This window comes from Mus musculus, chromosome 15 (genome assembly GCF_000001635.26).
Source record: "Mus musculus strain C57BL/6J chromosome 15, GRCm38.p6 C57BL/6J".
In the NCBI taxonomy this organism is placed as follows: domain Eukaryota; kingdom Metazoa; phylum Chordata; class Mammalia; order Rodentia; family Muridae; genus Mus; species Mus musculus.
Window position 1 is genome coordinate 93,299,618 of NC_000081.6, and position 25,827 is coordinate 93,325,444.

The 25,827-nt window shown below is 41.9% G+C and overlaps 1 protein-coding gene and 1 pseudogene across 3 annotated transcripts in view; both read right to left on the reverse strand.

Moving 5' to 3' along the window:
• Nucleotides 1-25,827, reverse strand: part of Yaf2 (YY1 associated factor 2) — a 53,103-nt gene that overhangs the window by 15,785 nt on the left and 11,491 nt on the right. Inside the window, exon 3 of one of the 3 annotated variants that reach the window (NR_028315.1) lies at nucleotides 17,922-17,991. The exons of 1 other annotated variant lie outside the window; for it this stretch is intronic. Coding sequence is in view for 1 of the 2 variants with exons in the window: in XM_006521292.3 (XP_006521355.1) it covers nucleotides 17,941-17,991 (51 nt within the window). In the remaining variant the exon portion in view is untranslated. The remainder of the gene's footprint in view (nucleotides 1-17,921; nucleotides 17,992-25,827) is intronic. One more of the 3 variants, XM_006521292.3, reaches the window with a different exon arrangement.
• Nucleotides 7,207-10,863, reverse strand: Gm52193 (annotated as a pseudogene).

The window sequence follows — 25,827 nt, forward strand, 5'->3', positions numbered from 1 at the left end:
CTGACAAGGAAAACTAACAACCCAACAACAGCAGCCTTTAAAGCTGCCTGGAGCATTCTGGGGGCTTGGCAAGCAGGGCTTGGAAGGGAAGGCTCCCTAACCCTCACAACCACAGCGGCTGGGTGCTAGCTTCATTAGGTAACTGAAGAGGCTGCGTGACCCCACGTGGCAGTTAGAAAAGTGAGGACAGCTTCAGCAAGGCAAGTTACTCCTAAACAGAGTTACTGAACGAACAGCCCACCAGAGCCCTGGCTTTCTTCTCCATCACACTTCTGATTTCTGAGACTTTAAGTATATTCATCATCATTAAACTAATAGAACAAGAGCATTTCCTTCATTTAATCTCTACTATATCCCCATGAGCACACTCTTGACTGTGGTTTTGAAGTGCATATTTAATTTTGCTAACACACTGTTGAATTTTTGGTTTTTTTTTTTTTTTTTTTGGAATGAATTTTCAACTTAGCTAAATCATTTCAAAACCTGTAATTTTTCCCTTACTAATAAACAAATTGTTTTTAGAACATTTTACTGTATGTTGGCAGTCCCAAAACAATCTTCGACCCAGCCCTGCTTGGATGCTCTGTGCTTTCTGCACACCCCTGCCTGATGGCCCCAGGCTGCTCTGCTGCTCTCACTCCTGGGGCACTAATGTTTACTGAGTTTGACTGTAAGGCAGGCACTACTCTAAGTGCTGTTTCTATTAACTCACTTAGTCTCCACGGCAACTTTGACTTATAGGAATTTAATGCTTTAAGAAAACAATAGGAAAATTCAACTTTGTCTTTATTCTCAGTCAGCTTAATTATATACCAAATCATCCTGTGAAAATCTTTAAAAAGTCCCTCACAAGACCATGTGGGCCTGGTAAGTTCAAGGTTTCAGTCTCTTGTATGGTCATTTTTATTAATTCATATTTTCCTACCAAAAATAATCCATTCCCCTTGCCTCCTTTCCTTTTGGGAGACAGGATATTCTTCTATGATTTAGGCTGCCTTAGAACTCACAACCTTTCCCAGCCCAGCGTTCTGAGGACTGGAATCTGGCTATGTACACCACATTGAGCTTGTATTTTCTGATTGACTAGCTATGCCAACTGATCCCTGATAAACATGAGCATCATTTATACCCAGGTTACTTTCTTTCTTGTAGCCCTAATTCTACTTAGAGTAACTTCAAATTCTAGCTAAGAAAACCTGTCTGGTCTTGCACATACGCAGGTGTGTCCAGGTGCATATGGACATGTGGATGCATGTGCATGTGTGTGCATATGGACATGTGGATGCTTGTGGATGCATGTGCCTGTGTGTGCACATGGATGCATGTGTGTGCACATGGAAGATGGAGGTCAACTCAGGCACTGCTCCTCAGGAGCTGTCAACCTTGATTTTTGTGGGTAATGTCTCTTAGAAATCCTGGAATTCATCAGTTAGGCTAGACTGGCTGCCTAGGAGGCCGCAGAGAGTCGCCTAACAGTCCTCCACACTGGGATCACAAGTACGCACTAGAAAGCCTGGCTTTTGTGTGAGGACTGAGAACTGACCTCGGGTCCTCAGATTTTTGCGGCAAACACTGTACTGACGGAGCCGTCCCCCGTCCCCCCCTCTTAATTTCCCTGTAATGAAGCTGATGCTTTCATTTTCCTGAACTGCGCGTTGTTTTCTGGCTTTTATTTTGTTAACCTTCATCCCTTACTACTTTGTTCTATCTCATCTTAGGTTTATCTTGTCAGTCTCTATCCTATGTGTTATTTACATATTTAATCTTATTGGATTTTTCTAGACAAACCACAATTGTCAGTTTGCAATACAACTTTAAACTAAGACTTTTTTTAGGATTGTTTGTTTGTTTTATGGATCCCAGTATGGCCTAACTTGCTAGGTAGCAGAAAAAGACCTAAGATCCTGTGTCTTGGGGATGACACTTGTGGACCACACCGAGTTTACACAGTGCTGGAGATAACCTGGAGCTTATGCCCCACTATTTATACCGTAGAGCGAGCTGCCTACTTGGGAAACGTTAACTTAGACGAATCATTAGTTTATTACTTGAGCCGATCATGCTGGAGAGAGATGGTCTCAAGAATACTTCCTGTTTTCTCCCTTAACTGTGTTTAACCTTGATTTACTTAAAATGTGCGCTCACTCATTGCAAGTGGTCTGCCTGTAAATGGTAATCTGAGGGGTTACACAGCCTAGGCAAGCATCTACCAGATGGGAGGACGTCCCTGGCCGAGGAAGGACGGGGCAGCGTCTGCACATCACATGCACACTTGCCATGGATTCTGGGTGGAGGTCAGAGGACAACAGGAGTAGGTGCTTTCTTTCCACAGAGAATCATCCAGAGATCAAACTCAGGTGGTCAGGCCTATGCAGCAAGCACCTTCACCCACTGAGTCGTCCTAACTTCACAAGATGAGACTGTGGTTTTAGGGTTTACAAAAGGGCTGTGGTTTGCTTCCTAGGTGCTGCACCGCTATTCACTTAAAGCCTTACTGTGGAGTGCATAGTTGATAGCATACTTACTTAAAAACTGCTTCTCAGGCTAGGAAGCAGGTCAACTAATAGCACAAGGGCCTGCTCCATCCCCAGACCCCTATGAAAGTGCCAGGCATGGCGGTGCACAGTAACAGCAGACACAGCGGTGGCAGAGACAGAGAAAGCTTGCTTAGCAGTTAAGCTTAATGGTAGGTATTGCTAGTTTTAACAAGTATGTTTGGCCTGGTTTTTATGTTTTCTTTGATTTTTTTTCTTTCACACTTTTTCCTTCTGGTTTCCTTCTATGATACAATTAACACAGAGCTCAAGCAAACACGTATGGAGTACCTGTTCCTTGAGAGACACCAGGCTTGGAGGGATGGAATGGTACCCAAGGCATCAGCAACATAACATAAATGCTGCTGCCCACCCCCCATCTCAGAAGTGGGGGAGTAAGGGTGAACAAAAAGTCTGTCAAGATATGACATACTGAAATTTAAATGTGCCAGATGGAGTGGTGCACACATTTAGTCCCAGTGCCGAGGAGGCAGAGGCAGGCAGATTCCTGTGAGCCTGAGGCCAGCCTGTCTATATAGCAGGTCTGGGCCTGCAAGGGCTATATAGAAAGATGCTGTCTCAAAACAAAAACAAACAAACAAACAAAAAGACCAAAAGCCCTGCCCAATGAAAGAATGGGAAGAAGACTATTTCAAAGAGAGACTAAGCACTATATGCACCAAAGGGGGCGAAACTACAGAACGGCAGCAAGCGTGAGACTGGGTGAGGGAGGACTGTAAAAGCTGACGCCTGAGAAGCAGGCGTGGCAGCTCAGGGAGAGCCATGTTAGAGAACCTAAGGAAGTCCATCGAAGAAAGAAAATGACATCCATCATATAAAGTCTTGTGTGGAGAATGACATAAGGAACTGGGGACGTCAGAGGGCACACTACTAAGATAATCAAGCAAGAGATGGCAGTAATGTGGTATGCTGGCAAACCGTGAAGATGGACAGATGGAAATTGATGCCATGGTCTTATGATATAGTCCTTTTCCCAACCAAATCTTGGAAGCATGTGTTTACTGCTAGTTCTATGCAAAGTCACTTTCACACCGACCACAACATGAACTTTTTAAAATTCTTTTTTAAAATTTACTTTGTTATCTGAGTGTTTAGTCTGCATGTATGTCTTTGTATCACATGCATGCTGGCGCCATCTCACAGTTATAAAAAACATCATCTCACATGGATGATGTCTGTAATAAATAACTCCACTAATGAACATAATTTCATTCTTTCAGTAACTGTTTATTGAATATATATCACTAGGTCTAAGGATATACTGCTCAGCGGGAAATGACGTGCCTGGCATATGTGAAGCCCTGAACAAATTCCCAGTACCAAACAAGCAAATACACAAGCAAGGCAGGCCAATGTCAGATAGCATGGACATGGGAGTGTGGCAAGAAAGCCACTCTAGCCTTACAAAGCTGGTGCTTCATGAAGTAACGTGTAACTAAACTGGGTACATGTCTGATTATGTCCTCCAACAGTACTTTAAAGCAGCGGGCGGTAAGCCAGCTAAAGCGACACCTCCTCATGTTAGTCGTCCACTCACCAGCACAGTATGTGTGTGTCCAGTCCTAGGGACAGACACACAGACTCTCTGCTCCTACAATGCTTCACTGTGGGAAACACAGGGAGACAGCGGTGCACACAGATGAGCTGGGCCTGGAGCACCGCTCAGAAGTGCCATTCTCCATCAAGAGGAAGGGAGAGCGCTCGGCGACGCTGCTGCAACACAGTCTGCAGAGGAGAAAGCCGGAGCCACACAGGAACTCATGTCAGACAGTCAGGAAGGGAAAAGCCAAGGGCAAAATTCCCAGGCAGGCTCAGTGTGTAAGTGCATCTGCCACCAAGTCTGATCACCTAGGTCGCAGAGGAGGAGAGATTAAAGGACACCTGCAACCTAGCACGCGTGTGCGTGTGCACAAAATTACAATATTGCTTTAGTTACCACAAAACAGCTGGCATACCCAAGGAGCAATGAGAAAGTAAATTCAAGAGCAATGAGTGAAAGAAAATGGTGAAAGTCATTTGAGGAAACAGCAAACAGTCAGATTACATATTATCTTTCAATCAGACACAGAAAAAACTTAAAATTTTATTCAAATTAGGATGAGAAATTAGAAGGATAGGAAGAGCCCTAATCAAAAAAATAACACGATGTTAAAATAAAAATTACCAAACTGGAGACAGATCAAAGAGGAGCAGAATAATAGAAATCATAGAGCATTTATGGGGCAAAGTCAACAGAAATGATCACTACTCATGCCAGGATGGTAATAGCAGCACACATGTAAGGTGGAGGAACTTCAACAATACTTTAGATATTGGTATGGCACATACAATCTTCAGATGAATGGAAAATATAGAATAAGAAAGAGGCTATCTCGAAAGTAGTCAGGAATACACTAAGTTAAGACAGCTACACGCAGAATGTCTAAAGAATGGCCCAGCAGAAACACTACTTTACAGTCCCAGTTTAAATGTGTATACTAACTAGCAAGATATTCTAAACGACTTTAGCTCAACAGTACATAACCAGGTATCTCTAACACAACAGACAAGGTTTGGGCCCCTATGGTTTTGTTGTGGAAAGGAAAAAAAAAAATACACAAGCAATTAAAATATTGTTTTTTGGGGCTGGAAAGACAGCTCAGTGGTGAAGAGCACATAGCCCTCTTCCTGAGGACCTGAGTTTAGTTCCCCAGCACCCATATATAAAATTCTCAAGGAATAAACGCTGTACAATGCACTGGCCTCATTCCAGAATTATGTTACATTCAAAGAACTTTCCAATTAATCTAAAATTAAGAAGGACAGAGGGAAATAAGTATGGGACACTGTCACCTGAACCTGACTATGTGGAAAACCACTTAAGAGTGTCACCTACAAGTCGGGCAGTGGTGGTGCACGCCTCTAATCCCAGCACTCAGGAGGCAGAGGCAGGCAGATTTCTGAGTTTGAGGCCAGCCTGGTCTACAGAGTGAGTTCCAGGACAGCCAGGGCTACACAGAGAAACCCTGTCTCAAAAAAACAAAAAAACAAAACAAAAAAAAACCATATATATATGTTTTAACATATATATATGTTTTATATATTTATGTTTTATATATATAAAAATAAAGTATTACCTATAGATAGTTTACCATGACTGGCCCATTAAAGTCTTCCTTCCTGCCCAATGTAAGAATTAAGCTATAAATTATAAATGGAATAGGACTCTTTTAATCCCTATGCTCTGGCAATGTGAAGATTTCGGTACCTCTCAAGAGTAAGATTAATGCTGTGGCCCTCATCTTTTACCATTTTCAGTAGTTTCTTTAAAAAAAAAACAAAAAAAAAAAACTGGAATATAGCCCTATTCATTAATGCTTGTGGTAGGATTAAGTGTTTCCATGAATATTTAATTTTTCATGAAGATAACGTAATTAAAATATACAATTCTCTAATATACAACAACAACAGAACTGGGGAGGCGGCTCAGTCAGTAAGATGTCTGCCATGTAAGCATGAGAAGCCGAATTTGGTCCCTAGAAGCCGTGTATAAAAAACCCGGAGTGCAAGTTCACGCCACCAGCACCCGGAAGACAGCCAGGAGGACCTCTGCATCGCACAGGCCAACCGCTCAATCATGTGGTTCAGGTAGATCCTTAAGAACCACAGTGGGGACTGACAGAGTAAGGCATTCAAAGTGAAGTGCTGCTTCCAGCACACACAGACTTAGTAACAACAGTAATAGAGAGGCACTATACACGCGCAACAGGCTCGCTAGATCTTCTCAGCTGAAATTTAAGGGTTAATCTTCACAAAATGAGATAAGCACCGTTCACTAGGATTTATTCAATGTATCCCTCCTTAGCTTTTAACTTTAATTTTAATTTTTTTCCCTTGAATATTTTACATCTTCTAACTTGTTTAACCACCCATAAAATACACCCCTCTACTTATGGAGAAAATACCATTATTATTATTATTACTATTATTTATTTATTTTTAGGTTTTCTGAGACAAGGTTTCTCTGTGTAGCCCTGGCTGTCCTGAAATTCACTCTGTAGAACAGGCTGGCCTCAAACTCAGAAATCCGTCTGCCTCTGCCCCTGCCTCTGCCTCCCAAGTGCTGGGGTTAAAGGTGTGCACCACCACTGCCTGGCAACAGCATTATTTTTATAACATACCATGACAGATATGAAAGGTATTTAATTTCTCATATTATTATCTGGAAATAGTTCTTAGTCTGCTTAACAACTTAGAAGGTGGCCTGTAGAAATAATTTCACTAGCAAAACAAAGAACACAGGCAGATTTATAACTCTAATTCAAGGGCCATAGACACATAGCAATGAGAAAAACAATTCCACTATCCCAAAATTGTAAGTCTACTAATTTTTAAAAATAAATTCAACTGATCATGGTGATGTGTGCCTTTAATATCAGCAGGAGGATCTAAGTTTGAGGTCAGCCTAGTCTATCCAGGGAATTCTAGACCAGCAAGAGCTCCGTAGAGAGTCTTGTCTCAGAAATAAAATAAAACCATGCTGGGCACGGTGGCGCACACCTTTAACCCCAGCGCTCGGCAGGCAGAGGCAGGAGGATTTCTGTGAGTGCAAGAGCTGTTACACAGAGAAAACTTGTCTTGAAAAACCAAATAAACAAACAAATAATTAAGTATGTAAAAAAACAAATAAATAAATCTAACTCAGATAGGTGAAATTTAAATGAATTTTTGAGAACCAAAAACTCTTACAGACTAAAATACTACATGTCAGTGTTTTGGCTCAACAAGTCAAGGCTTTATATAGAACTCTCAGTAAAACTACCTTAGTCTGGGCCACCAAAAGAAGAAAAGCAAGCAACAGAAAATGTCTCAAAGAACTTAAGAAGAATTTTGGCTAGCAATGTTAGTTAACTCTAGAGTGAAGTATTCACTCAGATACCTAAGAATCCTGAAAGCACAAGACATTATCCTTGGTGTTTTGGAAAAGACGACGAGTGAGAGCATTGTCAATGTCACTGCCCGTTTCCCCTTCCCTTGCATTCACAGAGTCGACTCCAGATTTATAAGCACGGAAAGGCAGCAGGGCCCAGTGAACCCGAAGCCAAATGACTGACATTCATTCAAGTCTCAGTTCTGAATCTCACCTCTGCTGCTCACTGTCGGTTAGAACAATGGTGTACTCCGAATGGTGTAGCTTGCATATGGCTAAGGATGTCAGCAGCTAGCATTTGAGAAGTGAAGGGTCATCTTCAACTACACAGAATGAAGCCAAACGAGGCATGACGGGACACGCTTTTAAACCTGCACTCATCATCAGACCTGTGGATCCTGAACCATACAGGACACCACTGATAGAGAATAGTTTAAAATCCTTCATATTAATATCAATAGTATGCATTGGAACACTCTCACATTACCCTCAAAATATCCTCAGAAAGAGATCAGCTACAATACCACTTGGGAAGCATGAGGCCATATATTTCTGAGCAAGTTTATCCTATAGCTGTTTAGAGTCAACCGCGTTAAAGATCATCTCCTGGCACAACCAGACAGAAGTGACTTCTGAATCCCAACTGAGGATAACTAAGAAGTGCAAGGTGAAGTATGAAATTTCTGTACTATATGAAAGTGGCCTAAACCAAGTCAATAATACAACTGTTGGTGTGCACCATGCGCCCCAGACATCTGCTGACCAATGATAAAAACTCAAGTCTAATCCTGCACATATGATTTGTGGAAATCATAGAATCTTAGAAGTTTAGAAGTGATCTTAGAAATCAGACATTCTATGTTTTATTTGAGATATAGAATTTTAATACAATTTCCTGATTTTTTTTTCAAAAGGAGTTCTGGCAAAGTTTTATTAAAGGAGAATTTTCTTGGTTTACTTCTCCCCAGTCTGACTGGCACACTTCTAGAATCCCCTGGGTCTATGACAGCCAGTGTGAATACGCTAGTATTTTCTGCACGCTGTGCCCAGTTCAACAGTATTGCCACCGTAGTGATGGACAGCAGGTTTAGCCCACATGGCATAGTACTCTATTTCAGAGTTCCTCAAAGCTGGGCAGCTTGGGGGGAGGGAGGAGATAACCAAATTCACTTTGCCTTGTCTGAGCATCTTCAGAGTGTGTTTGTACCCCGGCACATACTTTCCACTTTTCATAACAAACTGGAGCCTAGAGTTGATCAACTCCAAAGACATTTTCATCTTCTTTGTGGCCACCATCTTCCTGCCTTAGGTGCAGAACAACCCCCAACCAAGATCAGCCGCCAAGATGGCCAGGGAGTGAGAAAGGGTTTTCTGAGATTTTTTTATATAGATACTAAGATTTAACCATTCACTGTTAACTGAAATTTAGACAAAACAAGTAGCAATTTGAGTATTAACATGATAATTATTTTAAATGTTTTAATATTTTATGAGTTATATTAACATTCAAATAAGAATAAATTTTTCTGGAATTTTACAAATATGTAATTTTTATAAAAATTGGAGATTTGTAGGACACTTTAATTTTTATACATTTGAAACCTTATTTTTACCATATTCTCACTGTATGTTTATCACATTAAATTGAATTTTAATACATGTTATGATTTTCATAATTAAAGCCTTTTGTTTAAAAAAAATTAGTACTCATGAAGCAGACATAAGCAGTTGTCTGTGAGTACAAGGCTAGCCTAGCTCATATACAGAACTCAGCCAGGGCTACACAAGACCCTATCTCAAAAACAAAAGATTAAAATTAATAAATTGAAAAAAGTTTAAGATCACTATGAATACATGAGACCATCTAAAACAAAAGATAGTGTATGCTAAGATTCATGTGTTAGAAGCTTATCCCACAATGTGGTCACCTTGGGAGGGGTTAGAACTTTAAGAGGGAGTAGAGTGGGAAGCAATTAGGTCGTCTGGGCCATCATCCCCCACAGGGATTATTCTAAAGTTCTTAAAAGAATGAGCTATTAGTAGCTGGGAAAATAACTCAGTAAACTCTTCAGTACCCAAGCGTAAGCACCTGAGGTCAAGCCCTGACCCTGCATAAAAGGCCACGCACGGTGGTTCACACTTGTAACCCCAGCACTGAGGAGACGGGATCCCTGTGGCTCACTGGCCAGCTAGCTCAATCAGCAAATCCCTGTCCCCATCAGAGACCTGTCTCAAAGAAACAAAGTAACAGCTCCTGAGAAAAGACACTAGAGCGTCATGTCCGACCTCCACTCTCTCCTACACACACACACACACACACACACACACACACACACACACACACACACACACACACCCCTATATGGCTAATTTCAGATGAGGATATTGACATTTCTAACACACCAGAAGGTTCCTGGTGATCTCATCATACCGTAATTCCTTCAAGAACAGTATTTTTGGAAAGTCGTACCGTTCATATCATCTATGAACTTCCTATAAATGAAATCATTCAATTTATGCTTTTGATTCTCACCTTTTATTCAACACTGTCTAAAATATCCATCACATGCTGCATTATTTATTTTTACTGCTATGTAGCAGTTCAGCCTAAAAACCATAATTCTGTTTTTGAGACATCATCTCAGTAGCCTGAGAATAGTCTTGAAACACCTCTCTTTGCAGCCCTCAGATGCTGGGATCTCAGCGTTTACACCAGGTATGACTTACACTAACACTGTGAGCCCTGCTTCATTCCCAGAGCTGTCATGATCATTTTTATGCCTTACATTTTTTTACACAAAGGTTATTTTACACGCATGTCCAGAAAAAAAAGTCCCATATGATTACTGTCTAATGCTACATAATTCTGAGAAGTAGTTTTAATAAAATTTGTTTTCATATGAACCTTAAAGTTCCTAACCATAGAGATAGAATATTACTTTATTCCTGTCTAATTTTATATCCTTCAGTAAAATTTTGGGAACTTAATAAAGTTTTCTATAATGAAGATGTCCCCACTTTCTAAATGGATATTGGCAGTTCAAATAAGGGCCTTCTAGGGGCACTGATTTCTCTTAGTACTACAAATGACAGGTTCACTGCAAGACTGCTCAGTGCATAGAGGTAGCTGCCTCGAAAGCTTGGCTAGCCATTTACAAGAAAGAGGGAAATAGTTCCCAAAAGTTGTCCTCTGACCTTCACATTCCAACACAGTACATGTCACAGAAACTAGAAACACACACTGTCTTACTTAGGGTCACTATTGCTGTGATGAAACACCATGGCCAGAGGAATCTGGGGAGAACAGAGTTTACTCAGCTTCCTCTTCCACATCACTGTTCATCATGGAAGTCAGGACAGGAACTCACAAAGGACAGGAACCTGGAAGCAGGAGCTGATGCAGAGGCCATGGAGGGATGCTGCTTACTGGCTTATTCTTCATGGATTACTCAGCTTGCTTGCTTTTTTTTTTTTTTTTTTTTGGTTTTTCAAGACAGGGTTTCTCTGTGTAGCCCTGGCTGTCCTGGCACTCACCACTCACTTTGTAGACCAGGCTGGCCTCGAACTCAGAAGTCCGCCTGCCTCTGCCTCCCGAGTGCTGGGATTAAAGGTGTGCGCCACCACGCCCGGCTGCAGCTTGCTTTCTGATAGAACCCAGGACTATCAGTCCAGGGCTGGCAGCACCCACAATAGTCAGAACCCTCACCGTGGGTCCTTCCTTTCAGGTAACTCAAGCTTGGGTCAAGTTGACAAAACTGGCCAACACACGCATTAACGATATATTTTGAAAATTAAATTTTCTACAAAGATGTTTATCTCGTTTCTCTTCCTCTCCTTCCTTCCAAGTCTGTTGGACTTTATTGACCCCTTTTGTTATACAACGGACAGACATTTTGTTTGTTTTGTTTTGTTTTTGTTTTTTGTTTGTTTGTTTGTTTGTTTGTTTTTCGAGACAGGGTTTCTCTGAATAGCCCTGGCTGTCCTGGAACTCACTCTGTAGACCAGGATGGCCTCGAACTCAGAAATCAACCTGCCCTGCCTCCTGAGTGCTGGGACTAAAGGCGTATGCCACCACGCCCGGCTGACATGTTTTTATGCTCTGACAAGAATGAACTTACGTCTCACTGTAACTTATGATCCATGTTAGACTGGGAAAGCACTTGTGTTACAGGTCAAAGGGGGTGCACTTCTCTAGTTTGTGAAGGATATCTCTTTTTTTCTCAACTTTGAAATATATATTTATTTTCCTTTATCACCAATTTTATATCTCTTCAGAAAAAAATGTATCATGAAATAACAAGAGGATCCTGTGGGAAACTGAGGTCTAGTCACAGAGCTAATATCTCTGGCCACAATGATCAGGAACCCCTCTTTGAAGTAATTTGTAGTACTTGTATTAATTTTTTATTAATTTTATATTATATAATACAGAATTATTTAATTTGTATTAATTTTTAGCATGAAAAAGTATTAAATCTTTATAATTTGCTTTTACTAAATTTAGAATTTTTGTTAAGTTTACTTGCAAAATTAAATAAGTAAATCTCGAATGTTAAACTATTCTTACATTCTTATTACATTTGAATTTTCATGTCTGTGTCCATAAATGAGTTTGGACATAATCCATTTCCCTTTGTGTATTCTTTTTAGCCTGGCTTTCAAGGTAACATCTGCCTTATTAACCAAAGGCTGCTTTCCCCTTTTAAACTCTTCCTGGACTGATCCATACGAAATTGAGTTTTGCTCTTTTAAAGTAACTGATCACTGATCCTACTCAGTACCCAGACTTCCCATGTTCTCCTCCAGGGTCTAACTTGGGTACCATATCAGGTGCCTACTCAGACCACCCCTACCTTCACCACAGCCAAGTAACAACCCACAGATCCTGTCTGCTCAGCTTCCAACCACTGCAGGTTCAGGTCTCCTGACCTCCTGTCCACTCCTTTCCCCAAACCCATGGTTGTGGGTGCCTGGGTCCCACAATCCGTGTATCAACCTAGTCTGGACTTCCTTGTCTATAACAAAAAGGAATTCTAGGCTTGGGTCAGGATCCTCCCTAGCTATTCCCCAAAGCAGAGGACACTCCCACATCACAGCCAGCCTTTCTACCCAGCCTTTCTACCCCACTCTCCAGGCACGGGACAGAAGCACATCCTGTGCACCAGCCCGGTTCCCCGTCCACCTGATTCCATTCCACCCAGGCCTCCTCCAGCCTCCAGACCCAGCCTGTCGCTCCATTCTCTCTTCTGGCCCAACTGCCTCTGTCCATATCAGACTCAGAACTAACAAAGACCACAAGCCTAGATCTCACTGCAAAAATACAAACAATATAAAAGATCAAGCCAAGATCTTCTCTCCAAAACCTACCATTCCTGTAGAATAAATATCTGCCAATGAGAATTACCTAGGTGAACTCCAGAATACAATACAAACACCAACATCGAAACTATTCTTTATGAGCCAAGCATGGTGGCACGTGTCTTTAATCCCAGCATTCAGGAGACAGAGGCAGGGAGGTAGGTCTCTCTGAGTTTGACACAAGTCTGGTCTACATATTGAGTTCCAAGCCAGGGCTACATCTTGAGATTTTGCTTAAAGCAAACAACAACCAAAACAAAACAACCTTATTCATGCATGGGACTGTAAGCCTAGCCCACTCCCTGTGAGGACTTCCTAACTTCACTCTGTCCTTAATCCTTAACCTGCAGGCCAGCACAGCCCTCACCTCACCCCTAATCAAAGTAGCTTCTTCCTGAAGATGAAGACGGCACAGAAAGCCATGGCTGATCAAAATGCAGAGGACAGCGGACAGTGGAGCACTCATCCCCAGCGGAGGTCGCAACATTCAAGTGTCGTGAGTATAGAGGGAAGTGGGGCAAAGAAGCTCCAAGAGCCAAAGTACCACTATGCCTGCAAAGATCCTGTCTTCTATGACAAGGGAGATGGTTCCCTAAACAAGACCTGAGAAAGAACATGCCAACGTGGCTGGGGAAATCTCACAAGGCCTGACTGCAATTAATGGCAGCTGAGGAAGAACTAGAGATCTCCATGGATGTCTCCTGATAGGTTATTTTGTCCCAAGTGGTCACTATTAAACACATGGACATATGAGCAGTAACAAAGAGACCCAACAGGGTGTGGTTATAAATGTGTGCGTATGTGTGTTCAGTAATCAGAGGTCATGAACTTGAGAGGACTTGGGAGGATAAAGGAGGATTCCGAGAGAAGATGGAGGGAGGTGCACGAGACCTCATGTGTAAGCTCATCAATGGTCATGCCGTCAGAGCTCCTCATTTTGGTTCCCTTGGAAGAGAAGAGCTTCAAAGCCACCGATCCACCATCTAACCACTGTACGGAAACAGCCCAGCCCCTGCCAGGAGGCCGCGCCATGCTCAGTGCCACACTTTCCTCCTCCAGAGCCCTTGGCACACTGTAAAATCTAAGTCTAAGGTACCGAGCACACGTCAACTCTGCTCTGTAAAGAAAACACCAACAAGCCCACTCCTCCCAATATTGTTCTCACACATTAGGAAGCAAAATGGAGTTTTCTGCTGTGGAAACTGGCCTGGCAGTTCCATAAAGGTAAAAGCTGCAGCTGTTAATATTGCCTAGCAAGTCTGTGATAGGTAAGCACTCAAAAACTAACATACCAGGTCCAAGATATCACTCACTGACACACTGTTGTGATCCCCAGGATGACAAACAAAATAAAGACCCAAAGCCAGGTGTGCTAGCAAATGCTCAAAATCTCAGCACTAACGAGGAGGTGGGAGTAAGAAGCATACGGAGTTACAGATTAGTCTGGAGAACATGAGACTGACTGACTGTCTCTCTCTCTCTCTCTCTCTCTCTCTCTCTCTCCTCCCTCCCTCTCTCTCCCCCTCCCTCCCCCTCCTCCCCCCCCTCTCTCTCTCTCTCACACACACACACACACACACACACACACACACGTAAAAAACAAAAGTCGGCATATAATGTTCCTAGCAGGACTATTTACAATAAGCACAAAGTGAAAACAATCTGAATATCTGTCAATGGATGAATAAACAAAACATGGTACCATCTACATATAACTGATAATATTTGGTGGGGAAGAAGAGAAACATGAAATTACCAGGTGCGCGAGCATGAATCCATAATTCAAAAGACTGACATACAATGACTGCATGTCTATATCCATGTAACATTTAATTTGAAAAGATTCTTTCCTACAATATAGATTTGTCTTCACATTAAGATTTATATACAATCTGGATGTAGAGGCTCATGTCTACAATGGAAGCACTCAGAACTAATTACAGGTGTGAGCTTGTGCCCAGCAAGACTGTCAATTTTTTGTTTGTTGCTGTTTCAGACAGGGTTAACCCAGGCTAGCCTCAAACTCCTCATGCAGAAAGAGATGACCTCCTACCTCCAATGGGATTGCAGGTGTGTGCCACGTCTCCCAGCTAAGACCCTTTCCTTGATGTCATTCTTACCAAACACGACACTGGCGTGCTTGAGTAGGTAGAGGCTGCTCAATCTGTAATCCCTCTGAAAATGGGATTCAGCAGATCTGTTCTCTCTCTGCTCTTCCTCTCCCACTCTGGTCCATACGTATGTCCTACCCAAATATCTACTTTTTCTGAAACTATTCCTGAACTCAAAATGCTTCATATTCAAGTACTTTGGCATATGTCTTCAAAGAATAAAGGTATAAGCACTCTGCCACTACTGGGCCACACTGAGGTTCCACAGCATTTTACAGAGGTGCATTGCGGCACATTGGTAATCATGATCAAGCCATCTGACTAACTGTTCTTTGTCTCGTTTCATCTAATGATTAGATATGAACAAGTTTTCTCATGATTGTCTAGAGACACTCAAATCTGCCAAAGAGCATTTCATCCTTTAATGGCCTTAAAATTACATTTCATTTACCCCTAGATTGAACATGTATTCTTAAAAGCAAGCATTTATACAAATCAAGCAATAATCCTCTAGGATATACAAACCTCAAAAATGAAATACACTGCCTTTGTAGCTTAATTTATAAAGACTGCACATGATCTTAAAGTGAAAGTATTATAAGAAATATTCTCAAAATTGCAAAAGGTGAGAGGTGGGGTTGCCATCGCACAGTCACATCTCTGACCCATAATTGTTTCTGTCTGAAAGAATTACAGGAATGGGAATGGAGAGGACACTGAGGAAAAGAAGGTCCAGCAACAGGCCCAAAGTGGGATCCAGCTCAAGGGGAGGTCCCAGGGCCTGACACTATCACTGAGGCTATGGAGCACTCACAAAAAGGGATCTATCATGACGCCCTCTGACAGACCCAACAAGCAGCTGAAAGAGTCAGATGCAGATATTTGCACACAACCAATGGACAGAAGCAGCTGACCCCTGTTGTTGAATTAGGGAAGGCTGAAGGAAGCTGAGGAGAAGGGTGATCCTGTAGGAGGACCAGCAGCCTTAATTAATCTGGACCCCTGAGATCTCTCAAACACTGGACCACCAAACAGACAAAATACACCAGGTGATATGGGGCCACCAACACACATACAGCAGAGGACTGCCAGGTCTGTGCTCATTCAGAAATGACACACCTAACCCTCAAGAGACTGGAGGCCCCAGGGAGTTTAGAGGTCAGGTCGGGTGGGGGGTGGGGGCATCCACATGGAGATGGGGTGGGGTGGGGAGGAAGTGTGGGATATGGAGAAGACAGAGAGTGGATTGGGGGGGTGGAATGTTGAGTGCAAAAAATAAATTAAAAATAAAATTTTAAAAAGACTATATAAAGAAAATTAAAATGGAATTACAACAGCTTTAAATACTCAGATATGAATGAGAATTTATAAAACAGCTATGCTCAGTATATACTCAGGCTCGAGGTGCCAAAACTTCTCTTGAAGAACAGTGATCTAGTAATAGTACAAAACAAAAGACATCAAAAATAAGAAAGTAATTGTAGGAAACCCAACTCAGTAGTAGAGCACTTCCGTGGGAAGCTTCAGGTTTGGGTTTGAGTGGGGGGAGGGGAGGGGAGGGGAGGGGAGGGGAGGGGAGGGGAGGGGAGGGGAGGGGAGGGAAGGGGAGGAGAGGGGAGGGGAGGGGAGGGGAGGGAGGGACTGGGATTGAGTAACGGGGAGAGAGACAGAGACAGGGATAAGTCTAACCTGTAACTTAAGAAATCAGTGCTCATCACAGCAAGAGCCTTAATTCTGACAAGCCATGGAGAAATAAGTGCAGCAACCCCAAGAGCATGCTTCAGGTACTCCTCCAGTCAAACTAAAATGCTCATTGAAAACTGCCACCTACCACATGCTGGCCAGCCAAGCTGGTTACCTCTGTAAGCCTCACAGTCTGGGGGTGGAAGCAGAAGGATCAGGAGTTCAAGGCTAGCTTCAGCTAATCAGGGAGTTTGCAGCCAGCCTGATCATTCGAAGAACCAGTTTCAACAACAAAGAATAAAGCTAAAAACCTCTTTTTTAAAAAATGCTAGCCAGGGGGCTGGAGAGATGGCTCAATAGTTAAGAACGCCAACTGTTCTTCTGAAGGTCGTGAGTTCAAATCCCAGCAACCACATGGTGGCTCACAACCATCCGTAATGAGATCTGACGCCCTCTTCTGGGGTGTCTGAAGACAACTACAGTGTACTTATATATAATAGATAAATAAATCTTTTTAAAAAAAAAAAAATGCTAGCCAGAGCAGAAATGAAGCTCAGAGAATACTTGCTGTGTCCAAAGCTAAGAAAGAAAGGAAAGGGGTAACTGATAGTTGACTAAAAACAAATGCCAGCCATGGGGGCACAAACTTAAATCGCAGCCCCTGAGAGACACAAACACATAAGAAGGTCAGCCTGGTCTACACAGTGAGCACCTGTCTCAAACAAACAAAGCTACTATTACTAATACTGTTCAGAATACTCTGCCGAAATAATCTGACCAAATTTGTATGTGTAAAAATTCAAGCACTTCATTTAAAGTGATACTGTAAATAAATTCCTAAGAGTTCAACAAGTAGCTTTCCTGTTTTACTTTAGAATTATTACACAATTTAACTAAAACACCTAATTTTTAGAAAGTTCTACTAAATGACTCTTCTTTAGATCCACTGTCATACCTATGCATATATCTATTAATAGCTTGCTATACTATCCCTAATAGCTTTCATGACCAAAAAAACAAAAACAAAAACAAAAACAAAGGTATACAAACCAACTCCCTGCCTCTTACTTTCCTAAAGAGAAGAAATCTGAGAGAAAACCACCTCGTTGTGAAAACCAGAACTTACCAGTAACGTGAGCTATCATCCTATTGGGTCTTTTCCCTCACAGATCCACCCTCGCTTCTGTCCATCTCCAGGATCGTCACAACGCGCATCCCGGGAACTGAGGGCATGCAGCACGGATGCACACGGGGGAAGCTGGGTGGGTTTAGGAGGCTGGAGACATGCTGCAGGCACTCACTTACCTTCCTGAGAGGGGATCACAACGGTCCCTTGGTCCTCAAGGCATTCGCAATAGCTTCAGAGAATGTGGATCTGTGGAGATTACCCAATAGGAGAACCCCAGTTACTGGTAAGTGATCCAGTACTTTCTTCTCTATCAGAGTAAGAAGATTATTTCATTTTACTTGAGATTATTAACTCAGGTAGCGCTACAGGAAAAACAGATGTGAATGCATCACAGAGCTAAACATTTACTCACCAAAAGAAAAATGGATAAAAATGTGACTGACATAGTCAGAAATACAAGGAAAATACAGATTTCATTTGTAAATGTCCAATATAACAACAGATGTATTTTCTAAGATTTATTTATTTATTATATGTAAGTACACTGTAGCTGACTTCAGACATACCAGAAAAGGGCATCAGATCTCATTACAGATGGTTGTGAGTCACCATGTGGTTGCTGGGATTTGAACTCAGAACCTCTAGAAGAGTAGTCAGTGCTCTTAACCGCTGAGCCATCTCTCTAGCCCATGGCAGATGTATTTTAACAACAAAAATTAGCTGTGAAACTTGCATTTCACTGAAATATCACCATTATTTTGTAATATTAGTATAACAATAAACTGTTGTTGAAAATCTGCCATTTCTCAGGATTGTCAGGCCACCGTGTGAATTTTTTTAAATTATTTTTTAAATTTTATTTACATTGGTATTTTGTCTCCATATATGTCTGTGGGGAGTGTCATATCCCCTGGAACTGGAAATACACTTGTGAACTGTCATGTGGGTGCTGAGATTTGAACCTGGGTCCTTTGGAAGAGCAGCTAGTGATCTTAACCGCTGAGCCATCTCTCCAGCCCTGTAAATTTTATACTAAAATTTACACAACTAATATGGTGGGCTAGCAATCATTAGACTTCACGTGGGGACTGAACCTAGGGCTAAGCAACCCCCGGCCACCTGAGCCCCCTGCGCCAGCCCCCTGCGCCAGCCGGCAAGATCCCTGTGGCCTCACTCTTCTTTACTCCGTGGAAATAAACTAAACAAAGCTTCTAAGTTTCCCTGTCTCATCTAAAACTTAAGGAAGACTAAAACAATATAAAGTCACTTCTCCACAGAAACAAATTTAGATTATGAAGATCTTGTATCTTAATACTGTTATGAAGTATCTAGTACATGGCACAAATAGCAAAGTCTCTTAGAGTAGCTTGCTAAAATTTTTGCTAGATTCACACTTAATTTTATCATGCGCATTTCTCTGGGTAAATTATATCCATTTTCTAAGTCTAAAGTATAATCATCATGAATGATTTCAATTTTAAGTGACTAGTTCATTCAATCTGGGTACTCCAGGCACCAGGTGTACTCCAGTGTGTCTCACCACACATCTGTCTTCACTGTGGTGACACTGAGTGCTGAGCACAGGGACACAGCAGGGCAGGGAACTAGGACAAGGGTAAGCCCTTATCAAAGCAGGAAGTCTAAGCTTGCTGGGCTTTCTTCCCTGCCCTGCTATGTGGCCTGCTCTGTGCCTGCTCCACCACAGGGACTGCGCTCTTTCCAGAAGCTGGACATAGTCTACCAAGCTGAACTCAGCAAGCCTCTTTTCTTCCTCCAGTATCCACCTTCATGGATTTGTTATTGAAACAGACAGCAGATCTCTGTTTTGAATTGTAATGTACAGATTAGGGCTGTTGTTTGGTTTTAGTTTGTTTGAGACAGAATTTCTCTGTGTATCCCTGGATATCCTGGGCTCATTCTGTAGACCAGGCTAGCTTTGGACTCAAGAGATCCATCTGCCTCCGCCTCCCAAGCGCCTGAATTTAAAGCGTACACTACCACACCAAGCTCAGTTTACTATTTTTAAGAGTCATCTAAATCAGTATTTTTAGTTACAGACTCTCCCGTAAAGTCAAGTCACTGAAGAATGGGGAGCACACTGAACAAAGAATTTACATGTATTACATGGGTTACAAGAGCAATTATATAAACATTTTTAGAGCTAAAAGGCATCATTCCAAATAAAGCAATATCCAATTTTTTATTTAAAGCAAATATTGACTCCATTTAGATATGAGTTCTAAACTTAAAATATAATTAAATTCATTTAACAGTAAGAGCATTAGGCACATGCACAGTATTCTCACAGACCCAACAGGCTAACGTGCATTCGGAGTGAAAGTTACACGGCGCTGCTGCTGTTGCATAAACTCAACTACAACGGAGTAGTTCTCTGTGTGCGCCAACAGGACTTGAAGCAAGACCTCACACATTAGCCAATGTTCTCCCACTAAGCCATAAGCCTTCCAAGCAGATTATACTTCTAATTCTAGAGGTCAGGGTGCTCTGCTCAATAAGAGAACCTTAAACTCTACGATTATAATATGCATCAACCAAAACTGACTCCTCAGTATTCAAAACAGGACCAAACATTTCATCACAGACTCAATCTGAACTGTAAAAATAAATAAATAAATCCCAGATTCAAATGAGAAAATGAGGTAGCTAAAGCCAGATAGGCCAATCTCTATAAATTCAAGGCCAGCCTGGTCCACAAAGGAGTTTCAGGGCATCCCCAGCTACACAGAAAGACTCTGTCTCAAAAAGAAAAAACAAACAAACAAAAAACCGAACAAACAGAAAAACAGCATGTGGTAGCTAGCTGGGCATGGTGAAGCACACTTATCCCAATAATCAAGACGCAGGAGGATCCTTTGTTTAAGCCGCTTTTTTGGGTAGACAAACAAACTCTCTCAAATAACATAAAACCCAGGCGTGGTGTTTTGCCTGTAATCCCACACTCTTGAGGCCTAGGCAGAAGAATCACCATTAGTCTGAGGCCACGTTGAGCCGGGCAGTGAGTTTAAAGTCATGCCGGGCTTTCTGTCTATACAGTCAGATGCTACCTGGGATGAGAGTGGGACTGAGGGCTGAAGCAGCTCCACTGTAGAGCACTTGCCTAACATGCACAACATTGTAGGTTCAACGCCCAGCAGTCAACATAAGAACCTGGGTAGGATAAAGGTAGCAGGTATAATTCATTGTTGGACCCTTGTCTATTATGTATGAGGCCTGGGATTCTATCTCTAGCTGTCTCTTTTGTCTCTGTTTTTCTCTCTATGTCTCTATCACACACATATACACACTCTGAATATTCACATTTTAACTACATAAGCCATGATCAATATCATTCTAATACACAACTATAAGACATTATGGTAGATTTGTCTTAGTAATGGAAACTACCCAGACATTAAAATTTGCCAGAAACACTGTTGTGAATTATTTCTATAGCCAATGTCATTGCCAACAAATTATGAAGTGAAAATATGAGGTCAGTGCATGTCCACTTTCTTGAGTGACACTTCAGAACTAACGCATAAATAAGCAACTGTTGTTAAAGTGCAGGTGAGCTCCAATCCCCGAAGCCCTGCTCTGCCCTCAGCAGCTTGCTTTACTTCCATTCTGGGTTCCCATAATGAACACAAAGTTTAACTGTAAACTCTGGTGGACCCTGAAATGACTGCAACTCAACTGAAAACTTGACTGCAGCTTTGTAACAAAAAAGAGGAGACAAATAATGGTCACAATATTTAAATTGCTTTAACTAGAGCTTATAGTCCTACAGTATTTTTCAAGTCAATACTTTTTTACTGGTTATTTTTACTGTTGGCACATTGGTGCTTTGCCCATATGTATATAAGTACACTGAGTGTGTACCTGGTGCCTGAGGCAGTGCAAAGAGGGCAGCAGATATCTGAAACGGAGTCACATATAGACGAGAGGTACCATGTGGGTGCTGGAAATCAAACCCTGGTCCTCTCTAAGAGCAACAAGTGCTCTTCACCGCCTTCAAATCAATTCTAGGTACCAAGCTCTAAAATACGACTGTGCGTTTTCTGTGTAAAACTGACTTTATTAAACAATGGCAAATTTTTCTAGTGTGAATTCAGTATAGTATGGTTAAGAGTTCTAGTTACTATGACAACTAAAGCATCATCCTGAGCACCTTTCTGCTTCCTTTGAAAGGGAAGTTAGTCCTTATTACCAATAAGCAAGGTTTCAGGAATAATTCCTCTTTTACATCTTACCAGGCTGAATTCTACTCATTAAGTTTAAACTACTTCCACTCTCACTTGAGAAGTGATAGAAAAACATCATAGATGAAGGTGTTGCTGCTGAGCCTGATGATGTAAATTTCATGCCCAGAACCCACATGATAGAAAAAAAGTTACCCTCTAAATCCATACAGACAAACGAATGCACAAATGCAATCAAGTGCACATAAGACTAAGAGTTTAATTGATCTGCAGAGAATTTGCCTGTTTTATTTAAGGTCTGGGTTCAATACACAACACTTTAAAAAATTTAAGAAGTCAGTTCCACAAGAAATGGTTCCTCACCTGTCTTTCTACTTCCAACAGTGACCTTGCCATCTTATCTATGCCCACTTTAGCTTGGACCCTGTGAGCGTAAGGCTGTCCCTTACCCTCCCTTCCAGCTCTGCTACCATCAACAGCAGCAGCCTCACTACAGCATCTCAAGATGGAAGCATGTTCCGATTTCACCAGCAGCTCACTGATCTCCACAGCTGAAGTCTTAGGTGGTTTCTGAATGGCTCATGCTCTAAGCAACGGTTACTCACACAGAACCTGAATCTGACCCAGTGTCCTTCAGGGATGGCTGGAACTCTACAGACCTGACAGACTTATGAACAGTGCACTCATCTGCTTAGAGCTGAACAGTGGAGTCCTATGAGTCCTCCTCCTAAAAACAGAAGACAGAGGAGCTTCCTCAAGCCACATATGTGCACTCACAATTAGCTATGCAACAGTCCATATTTCCTTCCATAAATTTTATACACACACACACACAAACACACACACATACTGTAGCTGTCTTCAGACATTACACATGGTTCTGAGCCATCATGTGGTTGCTGGGATTGAACTCAGGACCTCTGGAAGAGCAGTCAGTGCTCTTAACCACTGAGCCATCTCTCCAGCCTCCAACTGTCCATATTTTCAAAGTGACACTTCTTTACAATTAAAAAAAAAAATTGACACCAGGTTCCACCCAAAGTCCTAGGGACATTAATTATATTACACTCTGTAACTATAAATAAAACTTACATATAAATGTATAGATTTATTTCTCCTCCAAAAAAAAGTATAGTTTTAAATAATAAATATTACTAAATAATAGTAGCATTCTTCTTTGGGCATTAAAGCTAGCTAATAACATAATTTTGTTCACTTTTCTACCTATTAATATTAATCCCCTTATTTAACTTATAGATACAATGCACAGTTGTTGCAATTATCAGGAGAGGCCGAGAGCCCTGATGTGGTAAATGAGTGTTACATATGTATGTAGCCCACGGCCGTCCTGGGAAAGCTTCAACCAGCTTCTGCAGCACTGTCCATTCTCCGCGGCTTCTCCCTCCTCAAGGTCCCTCCTCCAACTCTTCTGTGCTTCTTTGTTCTTCAGTGCTCATTGTCTAGCACTGGAGGGAGAGGACTGCTGCCATTCCCCAAGGTCTTCTGAGGTTCTCTCTTCATCTCTGCAGTCTACTCCTTCTCATCTTCTTCATCCACTTCCTGGGCTTCCACTTAGTCACACATGCCAACCATTACAATAGACTGATGGCCCCTCTCTCCTGAGCCTTCTCTACATACCTAGATCACTGCACAGCTACCTCTCAGACTTCCTCTGGGTAGCTAGGGTTTATCAAAGCTGAAAGTAAACTATTGCCTTCCTGACACTTAGCATCAAAGAGTCTACTTATCCAATCACATAGGTAAGCCAGACTCCATTTGTGAGTCCTTCTTCCACATAACCCAATATTCTATCCCCATAACTATATCTAATTAACAATCTAGTCCTATAAGTTTTCCCCTGAACATCCTAAATTCCATTCACTTCCCTCTGCATTGGCAGTGCATCACCACAACCAACTCTTCCTCAACGGCTGCAATTACTTCTCCTAAATGGTCCTCTGCAGTTAGAATTTAACCAGCAAGTGTGAATAAGTCAGAATAAAACACTACTGGCTGTGGTTCTAAACATACATGCTATTGATAGTGAAAGAAAACATTTTTTAAATGCCTAAAAATAAAATCACAGAAAATTAAGGTCTTTTATCCAGTAAAATGGGGGAAAATGTACCCCATGTAACTCAAAATGAAATGAAATAAATGTTCCTTAGAAAGTAAGTGGACGGGCTGGAGAGCGTGGCTTAAGATGGCTCTTAAGCACTGCCTGCTCTTCCAGAGATCCTGAATTCAATTCCCAGCAACCACATGGTGGCTCACAACATCTGGAGTGGGACCCAATGCCCTCTTCTGCTGTGTCTGAAGAGAGCAATGGTGTACTCATATACATAAAATAAATAAGTAACTCTTTAATAAAAATAAAAATAAAAAAGGAAAAGGAAATGAGTGGAAACCAGGAGCTCCTGGAATAAAGGCCTCCACAGTTCAATGCAGTATTCTCAGCTCCTCAGCAAGGTGCAGACAGGCAGGGTGGAGCTCCATTAAGACTCCAACCACTGGGGACATGGCATACTACATCCATCACTCTACCCAGGCACCACCCTTACTCATCACCAGAATGCCAGGTGGGGTAAACAGCTGCCGCATTAGACCGCAACGTCACGCTCGGACCAACCGTTCCCGTAGGAAGAAAACTCTAGGAAGATACAGTGAAGCAAAACCAACATCCTTCCAAAACACAACCGCTACTTTAGCACAGAGCGCTCCAGCACAGAGCGCTCCAGCACAGAGCGCTCCAGCACAGAGCGCTTTAGCACAGAGCGCTCCAGCACAGAATGCTTCCAGATTAGCTGCTTACTAATACCTCAGCACACACTGCTCAACATCCTACACTACTGGAATACTTCTTAGATAGTAAAATGTTAAATTTACTCTTCTGGTCAAGATACATATATGACGATCGACATCAGCATACCAGAAAATTCACTTATTCATATATTTTTGAATTCCTCCATGCTCATGCCTCCCCTAATACACACAATCGGAGGCCCGGGAGGAGGCGGGAGTAAGGGAAGGAAGAGGGTGGGCAGGGTAGAAACTGACCTTAGCAATTTACGAAAGATGATTTTATTAGGAACTACTTACTCTTTTATGTTCTGATATCATGAGTAAGCACACTGGAATCCAAATATCTTACAATCAAGACTATTACTGTATCAGCACTCACATATTTGACTGCTTTAGCTAACCCTTTTTAGTCATTACTTTCATTTAAAACTGTGAGAAAAGTATTTGTATAATCTCTATCTTAAAAATGGGAAGAACTAATACTCAAAAAAGACAGAAAATGGTAAAATAAAAACAAACAAGGAAGCCTGCCACAGAAAAATAAAGCAAACAAACAAACAAACAAACAAAACCATCCTGTCTTAGTTAGGTTTCTATAGCTACAACAAAACATCCTGACCAAAGCAAGTCAGGGAGGAAAGGGTTGATTCAGCTCACATTTGCTGCTCATCTCCAAAGGAAGTCAGGACAGGAACTCAAGCAGGGCAGAATCCTGGAGGCAGGAGCTGGTGCAGAGGCCATGGAGGGTTGGGGCTTAACAGCTTGCTTCATTGCTCACCCTGCTTTCTTATAGAACCCAGGGCCCCACCCACAAAAGGTTAACACTCCCCCATTCATCACTATTTGAGAACATGCCTTACAGCTGGATCTCATGGAGGCATTCCCTCAACTGAGGCTCCCTCCTCTCTGATGACTCTAGCTCGTGTCAGGTTGACTTACAAATCCAGCCAGTACATATTCAAATACGAGAGCTCCAGACCATGCTGCTAACTGCAGAGAGCTCTTCAAGTTCACACGTTTGACTTTTCATTATTTTACTGAAGACATGTAAAAATTTTTAAAAGGATAAAGTATGCTACCA